This window comes from Pipra filicauda, unplaced genomic scaffold (genome assembly GCF_003945595.2).
Source record: "Pipra filicauda isolate LSUMZ 115617 unplaced genomic scaffold, ASM394559v2 scaffold151_size3305965_pilon, whole genome shotgun sequence".
Taxonomy (NCBI): Eukaryota; Metazoa; Chordata; class Aves; order Passeriformes; family Pipridae; genus Pipra; species Pipra filicauda.
In genome coordinates, this window is record NW_024104007.1 from 740,701 (window position 1) to 762,569 (window position 21,869).

A 21,869-nucleotide genomic window follows, 5' to 3' on the forward strand; every position below is an offset into this window, starting at 1 on the left:
AGTACACTTGGGAAATTCCATCTGTGACACCACAAATACTGTGTACGTGCCCTGGCAGGCAGAGGCCAAGAGCTGGTGTTGTAGAGGGCGGGAGGAAGAAAGCCTGGATGATACCAAGTTAAGGGCAATGGGAACCTCCAGTGACAGAGGCCCATGCACTGAACCAAACAGCAAAAATTTCCAGATTATGTACCAGCAATCAGCAAAGATGGATTTTAAAGTGCTGAACGATGTTTGGGGTTTTATTTTAAGGCTTCTAAGCCCTCTCCTGGATCATCATGGTAGTTCTGGTTTGTGTTTGTGAGGGACGAGACTGTTTTGTTGTTGCAAAAGTGCTGCCTTAAAAGGATTTTTAATAACTAGAGGAACACGCCTACTTCTTAATAGGGCTTTTCTTTTAAACATACATTTTGGATACTTGAGTGCCATGTTATCTGGTGCTGCTTAAAATATGTGTTCCATATCTAAGCATAAATACCATAGGCTATGACAGTTGCTATAGCAACTAAGCATCTACTATTAAATAGCACCCACAGGCTCAAAACCCATGTGCAGCCTGTCACTACACAAGGTATTCCTTTCTTTGCAGCCAGCTAAGTACCATATTTTCACCTCGGGAGTTAGTCTGTTTCTGATGAATGTGTTTGTGCTGGGCATGTGAAGATCTTTTCTCCCCCACCAGCTCTACCTTCCTTTGAAACTGCAGATACTGTAAGAACAAAATAGCCTGAAGCAGTTGCAAGCTGAAGAAGTTAATGAATAATTCCTTTTTCATATATCCTTGAACATACATTAGAGAGTGGCTTTCAGATCTTTTAGGCCAGATTTGCAGCTTGCACCTTTGCTGTTCTGCATCTTTTGATATTACAGTGTTTTGCTCTTGAAACCAGCCTTTTGGAAGGCACCGTGCTGTTCCTAGAAGCCGTATCCTTGAAAATTACAATACCAATGGGAAACTAATTTCTGCAGTCATGGCAAACTGGAGAGTTATAATTCAAAAGCACAGTTAAAGCTAACAAAACTTTTAAGATTATATAGGTCGGTTGTTTATTTTTAAGCTTGCCTTAAAGTTGGTAAGCATTTGGACCATGAAATCTAGGGGGGGAAAAGCAGAAGAATAAGAACACTGAGGTTAATATGCAGTAACAGTTCTGGTAGTTGAGACTTCAGTAACAAGCTGTTGACAGCATTAGTTGTTTTACATTTTCCAAACCAGAAATGTGATTTTCTTTAGATCCATCACAAATAGTAAGGAGAATAAAATTAAGCGTCAGTAAGAAAATTATGCTGGTTATAGAAGTTAATGCTTTATCTGCAAGTTAAAATGACCCTCTGTGCTCCTTGAAGAGTAGACGAAGGCTGTGATGACTTGTTGGAGTGTTTGGATTGTGTCCAAATTTTACTGGAGAGTTTGGTGAATCCATAGGTTAAATGGAAAATGTACTGTATCCACAAATTATTACTGATGTTGATTTGATGTTGGCTTAGTAGAATTGCATAGTCTATAAGAAAGAATATGTCCTAAAATATAGTAGCAACATAGCAATTATAATTTATTGAAGGTATCAGAAAATGTTCATAAGAATTAGGTAAATGAAGGCTTGAATGATTTTTTTTTTTTAACACTATTTTTTCCTAAGAGAATAATTGCTAAAGCCTGTGTATGCCTTGTCTGGTTAAAGAGTTAACTCAATTAGAACCATGAGTATGAACACAGATAGCAGTCTGTGAGCTGGTCTTGTTCTCTGCTCTAATCCTGCACCTCAATGGGAATGACAACTTTGACTTTTGTAGCAATAAAGGAATGTTAACTCATGTCTTCTAGTGGTCTGTCAGTAGCCAGTGGTTTCCCAGCAATCATTTCAACATGTCTAATGTTAATGGAATAATATTTTGATTGGCATTATTTACAGATAGCACCAAATGCCAGTAGACTTGGGATAAAGTCACCAGAGCTGCAATGAGCAGTGGTGCAGGATGATGTGGAGAGTGGTTTGCTGAGGCAGGGAGGCAAAGTGGGGCTCATCAAAGAGTTGTTCAGAATTTGCTGGGTGTTTAGATACTGCATGGGGCTCCTCAGCTGAATGTCTTAGATGATCTCTTTGCCTTCTGCCACTTACATGCTCTCCAGGGAATCACAGACAGATCCTGGCAACTTCCATCATCCTCCATTTTTTATTTTAGTGCAAGGGAATTCTCTCTCTCCTTTTCTCCCCATGACTTTCCTGCTTGTTTTCAATTCTGTTTTTTTGGGTTTTTTTTTACTTCTTCTTTTTCAGCCTGTTTGTAGCCATCATTTGGAAAAGGTTGAGTGTTTCTGCCATATTTGGATAAATATTATAACCCGGTCTTGTGTCTGGCTCAGCAGCAATCAACAGCACACACACACACACACACACATCTGTACGAACTGTTCTACCGAGCAGCACGAAGTCTTACAAACTTATGATTACAGGATGTGAACTTAAGAGATATGAGCATTATTCATGTTTTTTCTTCTACTGTGAAGTCCACCATGCCCAGCAGGAGAAATAGGGTAGAGTCTGGTGCCCTCTTGTGACTACACCAAACCCCTGGAAAAACATCATCCCGTGACTTGAAAGAGATCAGGACTTGAATTACACTGGAAAACACAAAGAAATTTATCCGAAACAAAAGTCGGAATATAGAAAGGGGAAATTAACCTCTCAGTGTAATTTCTGAGATGAAACTTCTGCATGGTTCACAATAGAGGCAGTAGACTTGCAACCCATACATGACTGTTATGTTGAATATTTCAGTGATATGTTGCTTTCAAAAAGCTTTTCTTCATGCTAGTCAATTAGATATGATACTGAAGGATGGACAGGTCAGGACTATATATTAATATTGCTTTACATTGTGTAATATACTCAAGCTACATTTCTACCTTAAAAAAACCCCAAATTCTCCAGATTCTGGGGGTTTGAAGTCATTATGATCTGAAACTATGGTCTAGCAAAAGAAGTTCAGATTCACATTTAATTTTTCACAGCCTTCAGGAAGGAGGAGGAGGTCTGTTTTCACAGCTTTGGTTTAACTTCTGGTTGATTTATTTGTAATGAGTTTCAGTATCTCCAGAGTTTACAAAAAAAAAAAAAAGATTATTTTCTGGGATTTTCCCTTGTACATTGTTATTTATCATCTTGGAATTTTACTGGTTCTAATATCTGAAACTGAATGCTAAGAAAACAAAAAGAAAAATATTTATTATAATTTCCAGCTTCTCCCTTCTCATGAGAGGGGAATATTTCTGGTCAGAAGAGGGAATGACTCATCCTTTAAAAAAGCAAGCAGGGTCCACTCAGCCTCTCATTAGGGAAAGCCCCGTGCTGAGTTACAAAATGACTTTTAATTCTGATTTTGTGGATACTGAAGTGGCCTTCTGACCTTTAGTTTCCCATCAAATCTTTATGACATTACAGTCTGCCTGTATCTGCTTCACACCCCTGTGTACAGAGGAAGTTCCCCATTCGCCCCTTTGTTTCTGATAGAAACTTGAGATTTGTTCTTGACCTGCCTGGAATCTCCTGACTTTTGTTGATTGGCCATTCCCACAGGTCAAGACAACAAGAAGTCAGTGATATCCCCGAGTTCCCTTGTTGTTTAATGTACATTTTTCTTCCCTTTTGCATATTGCTGTGTCCAGTCCTGAGGCTGGACTTTAGTTTGAGGCTTGTGTGTTCATTCCCTTAGGACAGAGCAGTTAATGCCAGCAGTGCAGTGAACTGTACCATTCCACTGAGAGCTGAGGACTGTCCATTTTCCTAAGCCTTATTTTAGGGAAGAGTTGAACAAAAGAATTAGAGGTAGACAGAAACTGTACATGCAACTAAATGGAGAATTGCAGGATTTTTTAATAACACCTCATTAAATATCCTTTATCAAACATATTGTCTAGCCACCTATAAATGTCAATCATACAATAATAAAAACTAGCTGTAGTGGGTAGTGTGAGCCTAGTCTTCTCAACCATATGTAAGTAAGGCAACCACTTCCCCCAAATTAATCAAATAGATAAGCTCAAATAAATAAGAACAGTTCTGTTGTCTCAAGTGTATCAGACTCACATTGTCAGAGACTCATCCCAGAAATCTGGTGCTAAGAAAGTGCTTCCTGATCTATGAAAATAGTGCCAGGAAGGGAAGAGCTAGAGAGGCAGAGTCCACTTGGATAGGTCTCCAAGAACTAAGGATGTTGAAGATTTTTGCTGGGGGGCTATTGTGTACAGTAGTGCAATAGCAAATGCCATTAGTGTTACTGATGTCTTCAGTACCTGTACCCAGAGGTACTATGAGCTTTAAGAGCACTTGACCCTGATAGTTTCCAGTTTGGAAGTCAACTCTGTAGATCAGTATCACTCTTATATTTTGGAAACAGCAAAACACCTCCAAACACCAAAACATCCCAGTGAAGAAAATCCCAGTGAAGAAAATCTCAGCAAAGTCCCCAAGGGTCTATTGCCCATGTTACCAGAAGGAGACACAAGGTTAAAATGAAAGTCTGTGTATTTTTTTTTCTGGTGTCCCAGCATAAACAGAAGCAAATAAAGTACTTTGAATCTGACCCTGAAAGTGCTGACTCATTAGAATTTGTACTTTAATACCTTATATTTGCCTCCATGCTGTTCACTGCTCCATTGCAATAAGCTCTGAATATGCATACCACACAGCTGCTCACTCTTTCTAGTATCTCCTGCAAGGGCTGGTATTTTAAACTGAGAAGCCAGACAATGCTCAAGGGAAGAAGTGTCACATTTTACAGATGGGGAACTGTGATACACGCTGCTGCATTTCTAAGTAGCTTTCTGAACATGGATATTTGCATATTTGAACAGAACATCTGCGACTTCAGGTTTAAAAGGCTTTTCAGGACTTTGTTTATCACACAACACCTTTTTCCCACAGTATCTCTCTTCTCTTTGATTCTTCATTGCCCTCCACAAAATATCTCGAGACAGACCTTTGAACATAGGGGGGATGCTCTGTGATCAAGGGCTGAAATGCACAGGCCCTGTCACAGACTGAGGCTACCAAACAGGATGGATCATTTCGTGGTGTACTGAGAGCTTACTCTTGTAGACAATATTCATGTGATATTTCATACAATTCTTACCAGGTACCTTATAATCTCTCTTCAGCAGACATTCTGTCTGTCTGCAAGGCTGCTTTTTGCTTCCTTACCTCAGAGCATTTCTTACGGGATGGAGTAACAGAGTAAAATCCCAGCAGTTATCCATGATGCGAATTACAGATGATACGTAATGAGTCGAGCATCCTACCCTTTCTTACCAATAGCTCATGATGGCAGCTACTAACATCTATTACCACGATATTAGTATTAGTCCCATTTGGGATAACAGAGTTCTCATTTTAGGCTTCATATTCTTGTCACTTGAAGATTGAATCATGAGGCCATGCTACATCCTCCTGCTGCAAATATAAGCGCCCTCTCCTGTGCAAAGGTTCATTTTGCAGGGAAAGAGGGAGTGCAGAGGAGTGGAAACCACCTCAGAAGGCAGAGGACTGGTAGGTATCACATCCTCTATGCATCAGTTGCAGAAGACATACTGGGAGATCCAACTTCGGGGATGCTGACAGCTGTATGCTTCCCCGCACACCAAGGAGGTTAAAAAAAGGATTGCATCTCTCTGATGCAATCCCTCCACCCTTATTTGCTGCCTTTGGTTTGTGCTGGTTTGAAAATAAGACAGGCATTCCAACCTGTCAGGGAACTTTGTCATCATTTCACTACATAGAGGAAGTTTCCTAAAAGACGTGTCCCACAGTGTGAGCTGTAGAGTGACAATATGCTCACAAAGAAAAGCCATTAGATTTTGGATATTTTTGAAAGGCTGGCTATGAATTAGGTTTCATCACTCAGTACCCAACAAAGACTTGATATGGGGTTGTACATGAGAGCAGGAACTAAATGAGACCAGCTACAAGGTCACCAACTGCAGATGAAACTGTATCACACATAGAATCTGAGTTAATTCATATCGGGTTTTGCCTCTTTTGTGTAACTATCCTCTTGAAGCAAAATTTAAGACAGAACATTATTTACAGAAAATTTAATACAGAAAGTATTTCTTAGTCAGAAATAGAGTTTTGTAAGCGACTTACCCTAAACATTTACATAAAAAATTGCAGTCTTTAGAAACAGCAGAAATTGATGAATAAGCAAACAGATCAGATATATTGTCTGCAAAAACTAGTTTGACCAGCTCTAGTTCATAGCCAGAAATTATTCACTTCACGCTTTACAGTCATACTTAAAATAATCAGCAATCCACTTATCTCTCAGGCACATTATGAATGTCTGAGACACATGTAAAAATAAAATAATGTTTTATTTATTCAGTAGCCCATTCTTCTTTAAATGATGGAAGTTATACTGGAGTAAATGCTGAATACAAAAGAGAGTGAAATTTTCTAATCTCAACCCCGTACACCGATGAGCAGCTCACCTGCTCTGAGCCTTATGTGTGAAGACCTGACCATGTAAAGACCAAACTGGGAGGCAGAGCCTAGATTTGGTTCTGTACACTCTCCAAGTCATCCTGTAGCTTGAGTTGAGTGAGTAGGTTGTGCACGGATCCAAATAGCTGTGTTGAGATTCAGATCTGATGTAGCAAGTGAACCTTTCTTCACAGCACGAAGCAGTCCCTGCAGGCCCACTGCAGGGTGATGTCTCTGCAAGAGGAAAGGGTGGAAAGACCCACACAGTCAGTCCACCCCTTAGATCTGCTCTGACATGGGTAGTGCCCTTTGCTGAGTCTCTTACATGTGTCCCAATGCTGAGACCTTTTCTTTGCCTGCGTGGCACAGTCAGATACTGTCTGACAAACCAGATCACATACTTTAATTTATCAGATAAGAAACATCAAGTTTGTCTGATGGGATATTTTAACAACACAAAATAACATTTCTATATGTCCTCTCTCAGCTGTAAAGCTGCTTTTCTGTTTATCCAAAGAAGTCAGGATTGGTGGTTCTTCCATGTGGATACATTGCTTGATACCTGGCCCCTAATACTTTCAGTAATCTGTCACAGAATTATTTGGAAAGCACCTCTGGAGGTTATCTGGGTAAATTTCCAAGTTAGATCAGACTGCATGGGTCTTTACCACTTCTGAGGCTTTTGGTTCAGAGTGTGTCTGAACAAAGAAATTCCAATGATTTTCTTTAAGAGAAGATGCATAATGATATAGTAATTTAGAATAGCATGTAACTTCAGTGAGGCAAAAGAATTACAGCTGTTGCATCAGATCCTGATAATCCCTGTCCCTTGCATCTATGGCACTGAGCTCTAATGTTGGTTCATAGAATTACAGAATATCCCGTGTGGGAAAGGACCCACAAGGATCATTAAGTCCAACTCCTGGCCCTGCGCGGGACCATCCCCAATAGTCACACCACATGCCTGAGAGCATTGCCCAAATGCTCCTTGAGTTCTGTCAGGCTTGGGACCATGACCACTGCCCTGGGGAGCCTGTTCCAGTGCCCAACCACCCTCTGGGTGAAGAACCTTTTTCTAATATCCAGCCTAAAACTCCCCTGACACAACTTCATGCTTTTGTCTTGGGTCCTATCACTGGTCACCAGAGACAAGAGATCAGTACTTGCCCCTCTGCTTCCCATTGTGAGATCTCTGCTCGTTCTCCTGTGGGCTGAACAGATCAAGTGACCTCAGTCACTCCTCCTACAACTTCCCCTCTAAACCCTTCACTGTCTCTGTAGCCCTCCTTTGGACACTCTGATAGCTTTATATCCTTTTTGTATCGTGGATCTGAAAACTGCAACAAAGGGCTTGAGCTGAGGCTGCACAAGTGCTGGGTAGAGCGGGACAATCACCTCTCTAGACACTCACTATTTATCAAAGGAAAAACATCAGAGAGATTTTTAAATTCACTGAGGTCAATATCTAATTTGCATCCATTTCAATCAGTTCAGAAGCCTGTTCCTCTGGTTTTTCTAAATTCACTGATATTATTCATCAGAGTTTACATTTAGACTATGAAAATCCTGAGGCTGGGGCAGTTTGCATTTGCATCTTCAGAAATGTGTCACCAGTGTTGGGGCTGTATTCAGCTGCTGCTGAAAGTTTGATTTTCAGCAAAGTTACAGATATTCTGGTGTTCTGATCTCTTCTTGATACCTCAGAGAATTTGATTTCTGAGATGTGTATGAAAATAGAAACACAGAATTTGTTGATTAGCATCTCAACAGAACTTCACATTTTTCCAATTTAGTATTATATGAGCTACTTTTGAGGAAAAAACATTTAATATGTAGATACCAGAGGAGCAATTAAATAATGGTAATAAAAAAAGAAACATGTAATAAATATAATGAATTGAAGAAATATCATTTTGGCACAATATTTCTTTCCAAACGAGTATAAGAATAAAACATAATATATAGAAATATCAATGGCAATTTTAATATATTAAAAAAATGTATTTACATTAATATTAACATTGGCTAATACTAGTTCAATTAAAAAATATGAACAAATAAGTTTTAAAATATCACAGAAATACAAAATTACAGATGAAACAAAATGATGCTGTGAAACACTTTACAAACTCGTACTTAGATTGACTCATGATCTTTGTCTGTTGGATCACATAAAAATATGAAGAAGCATTTATTACCATATTTGTACAATTCTTAATTTTTAAATTCTGGTTTGGAGGCACAGGGAACTACTATCAGTAAGTTATTAATAGTAAGAGTGGTAACATCAATAAGAAATTTGCTGCAGGGTGGTCTCCTGTGTGCACCTCCAGCATGTCCAAGGGAGTTCCCAGCTATGGGGAGAAAGGGCTGTGCTCTCCAGGCTGCCAGCCCTTCCATGTCAGTAAGGCACTTGGCTCTTTTATAGACAGTGTTAGCTTATTCAGAAATGAAACACAAGCTCAACAAATGTTCAGAGATGGCATAAAAGAGTCCCTGACTCCACTTGGAAATGTCTTAAGTTTTCTATATGTGTCAGTGCATTCTAGGTTTGGCTGCAAAACAAGTAAAATTTACTAATTGTAAACCGTCAAGCTTTAGAATTGTACATTTTAAGAATTTCAGGACAGTGTGGGATCTTGACTAATGCAGCAGCAGTACTGTCATTCTGTGTTACCAGGCCACTGTTTTGCCCTCTAATTCCCCCAGAATGTGCAATGCATACAGAACTATGGGAAACATTTTCAAGGCTCTCGTTGAAAGACTTACTCATTCTTAATATTTTCCACTGGTTAACCACAAACAGTAACAGCAGAGTGCATTTATGAGACTCTGAACATGTTCCTCCTCAAGAAGCAAAAATGTCAACCATAGGAAAGACATGTTGTTCTCCTCAGCAGTGGGTTGGTTTTTTTTTTTTTTGCTCAGATGATAAAACTGATTTTACCTCATGTGAGCAAAGGAATCGGTCAAAAAAATAAGCTTTTAAGATTTCATTTTGAGTCGAAGTAAATTACTTGGTTTATTCCACGTAATCCTTAGCAAAGCAATATTCTCACCGATGATACTGGTGGGCAAAGTTTATTGTAGGAGACAAACAGAAGAAATAAGAATTATTGCTCCCGTAGTGTCCTCGAGGAGTTGCTGACCCATGCAGGACATGCAAGATGATGTGAGCATGGAAATACTTGTGTCCTACAGTCTGCAGCCTGCAGCTGGCATTGGGAACTTCTTATTTGTTTCAACATCTACCTGCTAGCTGCCACCTTCTTGGTCTCTGCCACTAGTACAGGTCTTTTGAATGTTGGACGAATCTGTTAGTTCTTTGTTTTCTTCCCTTTGCCCTTCTTCCCCTGATTCTTCTTGTATTTTTGATTTTCTGCTCTCAGTCTTGTGATTAATGGATGAATTTAGCTTGGATGAGTTCAATCTCCATCTCCTCAGGCTCCTGTAACAATCTCTTCTGATGTTTTCACTAACCAGCACGTAGATGATTGGATCAGCAACACCATTTGCAGTGCCTAAACAGAGAAACACTGTAAAAATTGAATATACCTTTCTTTCAAATGGACATGGGCAATTCTGATTAAACATGAAGTGTATGGCTCTTATTATGAGTACCACATGGTAGGGAGCAAAGCAGATCAGGAAAATTACAATAATGGCAATAGCCAGATACTTCACTTTGGCTTTTTGGTGACAAGTCAAGCTGCTGCTACTTTTTGTAATTTGAAAAATTTTGTAGTTTGTGAAAATGAGGATTGTGAAGGGTATGGCAAATCCAAATAGGAATCTAGCAAAGCTGAAAGAAGCCAATTTTATGCCAAGGGGCACAGTCTCAAAGCAGGTTCTGTTTGTGTGGTTTTGCTCATCTTCCATGTAAAATACTGGAGTGTGGATTACTGCAACCACAGCAAAAAGAAAACAGACTATTATGATGGCTTTTTTCTGTCCTCTTCTCCCCCTTGATTCCAGAGGATACACTAGTGCCACGTAACGATCCAGAGAAATGCAGCACAAAAGCAGAATGCTGATGTATATATTGCAGAAAAAGATGAATCCTGTTATTTTGCAAGCAGTGTCACCCATGGTCCATCTGTGCCTGTTTTGCACATAGATAATCCAGAGAGGCAAGGTACTTATATACATCAGCTCACACAACGATAAACTGAAAATGTAGATGGCAATTATTTTATTCCTTTGGATTTGTACCAGTGTAAGCAGGGAAGTTAAGCAATTTGCTGGAAGGCCTATGGCAAAAACGATGCTGTAAACAGCAACCAGAAGTGGCTGGCTCTCTTCGTAGGGAATTCCTGGGCAAGTGGAGTTATTTTTTGTGTCTACACAGTCTTCCATTATTCTTATTCCAGCTGGTGTTTCCTGAGAATGAGAAGACAAGGCGAAAAGTTAGCATTGTATCACTTAAAAATGTGTCAGTAAAGGTTATGGCCCCATAGGTGCCCACTTGACATGTCAGGGGAGCAAGTGGGATGCTTGAGGAAGCATCTAAGGCAAGTTTTCCAAGTCCTGCTGGTCTTCTGTGGGGACCCCCTGGGAGTCAGGTCTGATTTACTTCCAGGAAAAAGTGCTGGTTTTCACAATGAATTTCTTGACTACAAGAAATTTCATTTTAATATAAAGGGTGTCTGTCTAATTAAATGGGGTTTCATGGACTGTTCCTAAACTGTTCCTAAATAAGACTGAGCTGCTGATCAATTACTAAAGACAATTCCCAGAGTAAATTGAGGGCCTTAGTCTTCAATTATTTTATTTTTTTTAACCGAGTAACAAAAAATGCAAACTGCAGAGATTTCAGAGGCAGACTTCCAAATGAAGGTAACATTTATCGTCACTCATGTGGGGGAATCATCTAAAGTGGGTGGTGGTAGTTCACAGAATCATAGAATCGTTAAGGTTGGAAAAGAGCTCTAAGATCATCGAGTCCAACTGTGCTGTTGTGTCAGAGACTACCTGGTATACAGGAACCAGAATCTGGCCTCTGGTGTGTACCTCCACACTTGCAACATAGTGGGTCAGGTCTGTCTCATTCACACTTCTCTCCTCCCTCCTCTTAAAGAATAACAGCTGAAGAAGACAAATTTGTAGTACGATACTACACCCATAACAGAAAGTCAGTGAAACTGCCAACCACATCTGTTTGATACCTCTGGGAAACAACAGCAAATAAGGGCAGTTAGAGGATGTAGACAAGACCAAAGAGAAGAATATACATGTTTAAGAGATGGAGGCAAAGAAATTTGATCCTCTTTGAACAGGAGTGGTTACAAAAATCTCCACCTTTTCAAGATGACCATACACAAAAGCAGATGTGGCATTTGGGTTGTGTTAAGCAGTGCTAGGGGCAGCATTTCTTGCAAAGACACAGGATGATTTCCATGCAGAAGTATTCTCCAAGGGAATAGAGAGATATGGAGGTGGGTGTGCCGTAATGGTGGTGTGTGCCCTTAAAAATTGTATTTTGCTTTATTTATGAGTTGAAGATGTCCACTGTATAACATTCTTGATAAAAAGAGGTCTTGTCTGGCTTAATATTTTGGGGATTCTCTTATGGGTGGACACCTACTCCAGGGTAACTAAATCCTGCTAACTCCACAAGGAGATGCGTTGGCAGAAACAGTCCCTTCAGACAGAGGAGGCACATGAGCTTTCACAGTCCACACTATGTGTGTGCAATTTTTTTAACCCTGAGTTAAGGCGGGGGGAAGCTTTTAGCAGCCTCTAACATTTATTTATTGCTTGTTCGGGCCCATCTCAAGCAGACCAGGGGGAAGAAGTGCAGTGGGATTGTCTCCTGCATCTCCTCCCCTCCATGTGGGCAAGGGCAGTCCCTGGGGTGGCACAAGCAGGTCAACCCTGAATGCTTAACAGGGCACCTGCCTTGCAAGATCCCTAGAGCTTGAAGGGCAATCAGGTCCCCTAACTTAGTTTGGTTACCAGATGATGAGAACAGCGTGAGAAAATGGACACAGGTTGCCTTGGGCTGCAAGACCTTCACAACAGCACAGTGCTGGCCACAGCCATAGACACCAAGAGAGGATCTCCTGTCCCATGTTCAGAGATGTTCACTCCCATCAAGTACCCCGATGCAGTCAGTTTTGAATGAAGATGTCCTGGCAAGCAAGAGGGTAGAAGCCAGTGGTACCTGCCATCCCCAACACCACCAGCAGAATAAGCTGTTCCCTGAGCTGGGGATGTTTGAAAGGCACCTCCTCAGACAGAGGAACTGAGAAAGTGCTGTGAGCATAGAAGTACAGTGGAGGGTGTGACCCCCCCGGGGACTGCCTTCCACTTCCCCACAGTAAATCTTGCTCCACTCTTGTGTTGACAGACTGGTGATTACTGCACTAATTGGGCCAAAGTATCTTTCCAGAGGGTCGTATCCCTCCACCTCTGAGAGCTGGACTGGAGTCTGGTGAGTATGTTGAAGCTCTCTCAAGGGGGATCTGAAGTTTTATCCCTGGACACAAAACCATCCCTCTCCTATCTGCTAGTTCCCCATTCTAAAATCATATTTTAGTTGCTAAAAGCCACAACATTTCTCATGCCATGTGTCACTGCATCCAAAATCTCACATGGAGCTCAGCCTACATAAGTAAGGTAGGTGAATATGAAGTTGTAGAGTAATTTAGACATATTCATGCCTTCAAAAAAAGTTAGATCCAGTATTGTTCCATCTTAAGAATCAGTGTAGAAGAGAATCCTCACTGCTGTGTGGGGAAGACATCACAGTACTCAGCAGGGCTGCTGCCAGGTTGTGTGTCAGAGGGTGCAGCTACTTCCCCCCTTTCCTAGCAGTGAAAGTGAGAGTTGGTGTTAATTTACAAAAGCAGTGGTTGAGATTAAGGCTGGTGGTGACTTGAGTTTTTTGCTGCCTCTGAGCATCTGCCACCCATGGTGTAGGAGGAGGGGTTTTCTCTGGGCCACCTCCCAAACTGCTGTGTACAGGGGATAAAAAGGGTGTTTGATTTCAGAGTCGTCAGTGGTTCTCTGCCCAGACTTCACCTATGAACTGACATACAAGAGCTTGTCCTTGACTCAGACGTGCCTGACCAATGTGAGAGCTGCTGTTCAGCTGCACACCACAGAGCTGCTCTACACCTGTGCACCACAGAGAGTCTTGGAGACCTCCCCTTCTATGATAAAGCACAGCAGGTGAATACAGCTCATGGGGCAGGAAGATGGGGACAGCCAGGGCAGGGACATGGCAGAAGTCACACACCATCTCAGTTACTCATCAGCTTGTCTACTCAGAGCACCTTAACAAAAACACCTCCAGGACTGGTTGAGTTTCTCTCTCCTCCCCTCCCTCTGGGCTTTGCACACTTCTTTTGACTCTGTGTTTGTCTGAATATTCTTCTTTTTGCACGGCTTCTACCAGGGCAGCTGATGGTGCAGGGCAGGAAGGAAGTGGTAGAAGAGTTCTGTAGACACATGGTCCCAATGTTTGTTTCTCTTGCTTCTTTCCTTCACCTCCTTCCCTCCCACTCTGCTCCAAGTCTCCTTCCTATGCTCAGCACCTGGGAGAGAGCCTCAGGAAAGAGATGCCTGTGACTTTCTTAGCTGTCTGCATGGAGCATACTTTTTTCCCTTGGTGTTTGGCATATGGACTAATCCACAGGGCTGGGGCTGAACTGAAGAGACCTTCATCTTTATAAGACTGTCAGCTACCAGGAGCAGTGCCTTGGCTGGCACAGTGCAGCTGTAGGTGTGGATTTACACTCGTAGAAAAAAAGCATGTGCTGAATGACTCTCCTGGAGCTCTGGCCTGTCATCTTGGGAGCATGTATCCTTCCCAGCAGGAATGCTCTGTGTCCCAGCCCCACATCAGGAACAAGGAGAGGAGACCATCCACTTTCTCCACTCCCTCACCTACTCTTGCCTCTCTGCCACTGGACACTGCATGCAGCCCCAGTTCTGAGCTTTACTTGTCTCTGCTAAGTTCTCCAAGCCTGCAGAGGGATCTCCAAGCCTGCAGAGGGATTTCCTTCTCAAACTGAAGATCACAAAGCAGCACTCAGCAGATAACTTACGAAATTTCTCCCAGTGACATTGTGATGACCCACGGTTAAGGGGAAGAAAACACCACTACAATCCACTCCTTGACTAAAGTCAACTTCTCTGGGCCTCTACACCTCCCTTCAACTGAATGCACATTGTTATCTTTTTCTCAGGCCTTTAGAGTTTACTGGATTCATACTTGATTCTGAGTTCTTGGCTTCCTCTGTGGTGTCTAGTCTAACCTGCATCTCAGATCTTAATTCAAATGAAAAATAATAATAATTACAGAGCTGAAAAATCCACACACCATTTTCTGCTAATATTTGCGATGAGCAATTTTGATTAGAACGGCAGAACTTAAAAGATTTATCACATCCAGCAATTTTCATGTATTTATAAAGGGTCAAGTGTAGCTGTGATGCCAAGGATGAATAATCTCCAAGAAGACCTTTGTGAGATACAAGCTGCTCCAATGCATTAGGTTTCTTCACTGCTCAGAGGCTTTCAGTTGAGCTAAGCCTCTCCAACGTAGCTGTTTTCACCTTTCTGTGACTTATCCTTATCTGCTAGGTCTCACCAACCATAGCTAGGCATTGCATCAGGTCCTGGCCATGTTTCACATCAACAGCTCAACATATGTTTATCATCACTCTGAGGCTTCTTACTCCGTGAGACTCACTGCATGTGACAAACCGCAGTCAGCATGTGCACGTTTGTCACTTTCAGGACGTGCAAAACATCTCATCTTCCCAGACAATCCACTCTGGCTCAGGAAGCACCTGAGCACAAATCACTGGGAGGTGGGGTAATCCACTAAGGAAGACGTGCTGCGTGTGTGCTCTTTATTTACAACCTTGCGTTTCTGATGTAACTGTGCTATGTTCACACTGTTAGTTGAATAGATAATTATGTTTCTTACTCCTAAAATGGAGTGCCTACATCCTCTAATGTATTGAGAACTTATGAAGAGAAAACCCTGGGAAAGGCCAGGAGATACCAAAGTATAAAGGGAATGGATGGAAGAGGCATGACAAAGATGAAAACCCATTTTCTTGGGGTGTGGTGAGAAAGCAGCAGAAGTGTCTTGCTGCAAACCCACCAAGCAGGGCTATGAAACCAGAGTGTGATTCACTGGCCGTTCCTCATCTCCTCTTTGATCCAGTCACCTTGCATTCCTCATGGCAGGTGGCCTGGATTTACCAGGAGGAATGGAGAGATGTTCTTTCTCTGGCTTTCCTAGGAAGTGGCAGATTTCAAATGCCAAACTGATGTCTGGTCTAGAACAGATCTTCTATATTGTGGACAGGGACCAAAACATGGCATCCATGTGCAGGAGAGCCCGTGCGATGGTCATCTGTCCTCTCCTCTACCCAGCATCAGGGAGCATTGAACTATCCTACAGCAGTGCCTTACACACCTCGTGGGCAATGAAATCAGGAGCCTGGGATGCTGTGAGGACGTGGTTTCACATCACAGACACACCAGACTTACAACCCGTCTGTCATCTTTTTTTCTCCCTTCCTTTTTCATGACCAATAGCTCACCTGACCCTGCAGTGACCTGACTGGTGGCTCCTGCTGCTCATTTGGGCCAGTTGCATTAATCCTCTCCCAAGAAAAGTCTTTTTAGTAACACTGAAGTGTAAAAAGGGAAGTGAAAACAAGTGGGAAATCAAAAGGCTTTATTTTGCCTATTTTTTTCTTTATTTGTCTATGAGCTGCTCATGTAGAACTGTTTAAGTTTCCAACAGAGAAGTAGGAGTGATAAAAATAACCCCTTTTAGAAAAAATAAAAAGGAAAATTACAGATACCATTACAAAGAAGGGAGAAGTAAAAAAAAAAAATAGTTGAACAGAGACTGGTTGAAAGTCTATGGATTAACTCACATGAGATACAGAGGGACAGCAGAGAAAAAACCCAGTGAAATCCATAACAGGAGTACAATTACATGAGCAAAGTGCTTTATTTCATAAAATTTTCTTTTTCTATTAGTTTTCTGATCATCCTCCTATGCCAAAGATTATTCTTAGAACTGAAAGTTTTGAGGTATTTATGTGATATTAAGAACAATTTAAAATAAGTGCAGTGATGGTTAGGATTAAAATAAACCTTCTCTTCACACCTTCCTTCCTGTCCCCGATAGTTGTAGATGAAAACAACCTGTGTGTCTTAAAGCATAAATCAGCCTTCAGAGGAACAGAACCTGAGCTTCTCCTGAAGGGTTTTGTGTGCTTTCCTTGGTAGCATGTGGTACTGGAACTATCTGACATGGGAGTATCTCCAGAGTGTCAGTCTGGCCACTCAAATCCAATATTGAAAGACGTCAGCTCCCAGATGTGGCAGACATGCCACCTACAACACCTGTCACCAGCAAAATCACTCCTTGTCTCAACCTGGGCTTCTCCTTTTTGTGCAGAACTTACATTACCTGCCTGTAAGCTTTATGAAGTATTACACTTTCCAGCCCCTAGCTGGAAGTGTCTCTTAACTTGAATACAAAATAAGAAATTGCCGAGGATTATTTGCTCTGCTGTTCTTGAAAGTAGGAAAAATGTTTATGGTATCTTTGTGGATAAAAATAGATCGTAAACCATGAGCCCAGCAAGTCAGTGAACAGCTTTATTTTTTTTTCCATTATTAATAGACTAATTAATAGATGAAGTCACTCCTATAAGAAAATCTCAGCATAAAAGGGAAAACCAGCAATGGCTCCACTTAGTTACCCTGCTTTACTGAGACACACAAGATAGTAGGACTTCAAGTTATATAATATATAAAATCTGAACATAAAAGTAAGTATTTTCAAAAATATTGTTTCAAATTTGAATGTAATATATGAGTACATAATTTTCAAACTATATGGTTTCAAAACTCTGTAGAGAAAAAAGGGTGTTTTTAAATTACAGGTCTATACTGGGAATTCAGCCTGAGCACAACTCCATCTTAAAATACCTTTCCTCCACTGTGGTGAAGCAGGTAACACCTCTCTTGACTAGTGCTGGTTGAAACGATTCATGGGGCATTTGTAGGCTGAAAATAACTACTGTAAGGAAGCAGCAAGGCCTTGGGATTAGTTATACAGCCTTAATACTTAACTCTATACTGCAGATACAAGCAGTCTTACAAAAATAGAGAAGATATTTGTTAAACGGGAGAGGATATTAACCAATTGCCTTTCAGGAGGGGAGCTCAGCAATCATTTCTGATGAGAGGAAGAGGTTTGATTTGTCTCATGATACTCTGTTCATAGACGTGAACTTTTTGAAACTATAGATTTTTAAATGCCTCTGTGGAGGTGTTTTTACATAGATCCACTTCCCCCTTTCCACAATCTGCAAATCCCACAATAGTAGTAAATGTGCTAGTTTGCTAAAATAAGCAGCCGTGGTATCAATAAGCGGAACTGTCATAATTCAAGGTTGACAAGGGACTCAGTTTAAAATAGTGATACTTCCCTGAACTGTGTGTCCTAGTGCCATGTTACACTACCCGGAGAGGGACTGCACAGGAGAGAGCATGCCAGGTGATTTGGAGAAAGATGTGTTAACAGAAGATCCTGATACAGGATTTAAAACTGTCTCATTAAACATATCTAAAAGCTGGTAAAACTACTCAAATGTCATACATTGCACATAGGGGAAGTTCACAGATGAAAAATAGACCCCAAAATCCACCCGTACCAGTGGACTTTTTTTCTCCAGTCTCACGATTCAAAGGCTGTGACTCATAATTTTGGGACTTTTGGGCCTAGCAAATTTTATCAGTCCTCCCTGAGACCATCAGAGAGCAGCTGTTGCAGGGCAGGTTTACTCCCTGGTACCTACTAGCTTGTCTGGAAAGGGTCTTGGAGCCAGAGGAACAGTTTCATGGCCAGAAGGGCCACCAGGAACCCCAGAAAAGCTCTCATACATGTGAGGCTAAACTATAAAGCTTGTCAAGCCAAAAGGCTGAGGAAAGCACAGGTTTTGGAGCAGAGGCAGTGAAAGTGAGTAGCTGAGAGCAGCTCTGCTTCACACCCTCTTCCTCACACTTTCACTCACAAAGCCATCAGGCACTCCTGTTCAATGACTTCCTAAAGCTGTCACAGCTTAACTGGTAGCCTTGTTGATGGGGGCTATTTGTATACGGCTTCTGTTAATCAAGTGGCTCATTTGGAAACCTAACTGGCCAAACTTTCTTAATGGCTCCTGCTGGAACTACAAAGTCTCTGAAAAAGGAGGTGAGAAGTGTGACTCCCATGCACAGCTGCTTTCTCCTGCACCAGAGTGCTCATGGATGCCAAAGCACAGCCAAATATCTGCAGATTTGGCAGTGAGGGCTTACACATGGATGAATACTGCTCTGGACTCCCAAAAGAGCAGGCTGGGATGTTGGGGAGCAGGCTGTTTTAGCAAGACAAGGAGCTAGAGCTGAGTGCATCCAATTGCCATATTTAAGGAAAATCTGACTTCAAGCAGAAGAACAAAGAAGCACCAAGACTTATGTCAAAACCCACAGGTCTACCCCTTTAAAAAGAGTGCTTTGTTGTCCTTTAGACTTTAGGATTTCCCCAGCAGCTAGGAAATAAGGACATCTTCCTCCTTATTCTTGGCCCTTGGGCCTTCAAATAGGACACTCCTGCTAAAACTCTGGCACCTGCAATTAGAAACACACTAGGAGCCACAGAAAGCCCACACTAGAGCCATTTTCACCCTCCAAACTACCATGACTCAAAGTCGTCTCTGGGGCAGCAACTGTTCACCTGGAGTTGCTGGAGATTTCTGTACTGAGGCCATACACCTCACCCTCAGGGAATGCCAGCACATGGCCATGTGTGACACCTGGACCAATGCAAGGCGTCAATAAAGGTCATCAAATCCTAAGCAAGCAGAGGACAACCACAGCCACTCTGTGGTAAAGAGAGAGACTTGTTCTGCAAGGAGGGCATCACCTCCAGAGTTGTGAAGATTGGATCTCATCACCTCGTAGGCAGGCAACGAGATCAGCACATGAGGCATGGCCATGCCTGTGGCTTGTGGCATCCCTTGGCTGGCACTCAGCACCTCTGTGCTCCTGGCTCCACAGAGGCTATGGGAACTCTTTTGCTGCCACACAAGAACAGAGCAATGCTGTAGCAGAGTTGGGTAGAGAGTGTGAGTTTTAGTGATCATTCAGTTATCCTACCTTGCAGTATGCAGCTTTGCTTGTTTTAATTTGGCTGTGGATGGTGCCTGGCTAATGGCTCTGTTTGTTTCTCATGTACTGGTTTGTTTTTATTAAGGGTCGTGTCTACCCAAGCATGGTCCTGCATGCTGTTGGCCTGCCTCTGTTGAGCCCAGGCTCTGTCCTCCATCCCTGACCTGTTCTCATCCTGCCAGCCTGTCGTCACCTGGGTCTGTCTTTCCCTGTATGTGGTCTCTGTACTGCCACGGTTCATTCCCACCTTTCACCATCCCACTGCTGCTCTTCCTCCCTCTGTCCCAAGTCAATCAGTGGTTTTCAAACCAGGAGATTCACAAATAGTAGCTCATACCTCTTCTGTCAAGTTCCCATGGAAGCCAGAGGATGCTGGCTCAGCAGCAAATGTCCAGTGCCACCAGGCAGTGACACTTGTAGAGAACGTTTATTCATAACTGAACACATCTAATCAAATTCCCAGATTCACAAGCTTCCCTTCATCCTGAACTGACACTTTCACTGCAACCATGACAGTCATAGGGATCTCAGGATTTTCCTCCATTCCCAAAATATGTTTGTCTCTTCCATCCCTCTGAAATCCCCCAGTCAGAGCACGGCTTAACTGGATTGCAAAGAGTGAGCATGGACAGGGTGCCAGGAGCAGAAAAGTGCAAAGATAGTGTTGAGCTTTGACCTTGTGATAGTAGATTAATTCTCCCCCTGGGGGAGAATTCTCTCCCAATGTGTGGGAGCTGCTTTGACATGGGAGCTGCACCGATATACTGTGGTAATATCACCAGTACTGAAGAGATTCCTGGGGAAAAACAAAGCAAAAAGATGCCCAAAATAATTTTATGATCTGCCAGACTTAAGTTCACTGACATACTGGTTGTCACAGAAGTCTAGCTAAGTTCCCCTCAACATTTTTTTACTTTTGTCTAAAGTGAATGTGTCTTAGCAGGTAAGATCTGCAAAGCCTTGTGATAACCGCTGTGCCTTCTATACTCTAAACAATCCTATTTTTAACAGGGTGCTTAAAGATGGTATTTAACAGTGCTCTGAACTCAGACACATGTATTTCCTCCTTGTCCATTTACCATGAAACTCAATTTCTTTGTTCCCTTTTGTCCTATGATTCAACGAATTGGGGAACCTCCATTTTCCTTCTCTGACCTTTGGGTCTCCTCCTATAGCTACCAACTTCCATACTGGCAGCAGGGTTTCCCCCTTAAGACCTTAGTCATACCAACAAAAACTGTGACGCTCAAAGATTCCCCTTTGCACCTACACACGTCTCTGATGTCCCTGTAAGCTAACTCACATCTGCTAAATCTGTAGTGTCTTGTCTGAATCCTCAGCTCTGATCTCTCCTGACTCTTTGTACATCTACCACAATGAGCACCTCATTCTTTGTTGGGGCACTTAGGGTCTACCCTGGAAATTATTGGTGTAAAAATATCAGCTGCTGGATATTTCCCAGAGTGTCCTGACACTAGACAGCAGCACTATTTGTGTGATCGTGATGAGGCTCTAAGATCAGTGGCTCCCCCAGAGGCATAGGAAATGCTGAACCTGAAAGAGCCATCTGCAGTTTCAGACAGAAATCTGTACAGAAGGGAGTGATCAATTCAAATTGTGAGATTTCTGTAAATGTAGAGTCCTGTGTACAGAACTGTGGAAAAGTTCTCAGAAGAAAACCAGTCTTGCCCATTAAATGCTAACAAGCAAGAATAAGTAGGTTTCTTTCTTTCTCCCCCTGCCTCCTCCTGGCCACCCTAAACGCTCCCCCCCCATCACGATGAGTTTACTGGAAGTTAAGGAGCTGCTGGTTTAGAGGCAGCAGCAGATCTAGATGGGATTATGGGAAGGGCAGGTTTAAAATAACACCAGATGCACTTTGGTCTTTGGCAAAGTAGTCAAATCCCAAATATTAACTCAGTCTTCATGTTTCTGAGTGCCAGAGATCAGCAGTACTGTGTGAATAAAAGATGGAGAAAAAGAAGGAATGTAGTATATCAAATTAGTCACTATAGATCAGCAGGTAAACTTCACAATTAAATGCCTGCCTTGCTTTTCCAGCAGAGTAAGGATGAGAGGAAAGGCTGGTTGTGAATTCTCCTCAAAAGAAACCCAGCATTCATATTTCTATTATAATTCTGTATTCATGCCTCATGCACTGCAGTAATAGCTAAATCTAAACTCGCAGCAACCTGT

At 42.0% G+C, this 21,869-nt stretch overlaps 1 protein-coding gene across 1 annotated transcript; it reads right to left on the minus strand.

Moving 5' to 3' along the window:
* Positions 1-9,487: 9,487 nt before the first annotated feature.
* On the minus strand, positions 9,488-10,835 carry GPR132 (G protein-coupled receptor 132). Its single transcript, XM_027716640.2, has one exon. It carries the CDS (start codon positions 10,833-10,835, stop codon positions 9,735-9,737), a length of 1,101 nt encoding a protein of 366 aa, XP_027572441.1. The 3' UTR covers positions 9,488-9,734.
* Positions 10,836-21,869: the final 11,034 nt, after the last annotated feature.

Bases quoted from the DNA above. Each gene is read 5' to 3' on its own strand.
- GPR132 (XM_027716640.2), bottom strand. From the start codon at position 10,835: ATGGAAGACTGTGTAGACACAAAAAATAACTCCACTTGCCCAGGAATT.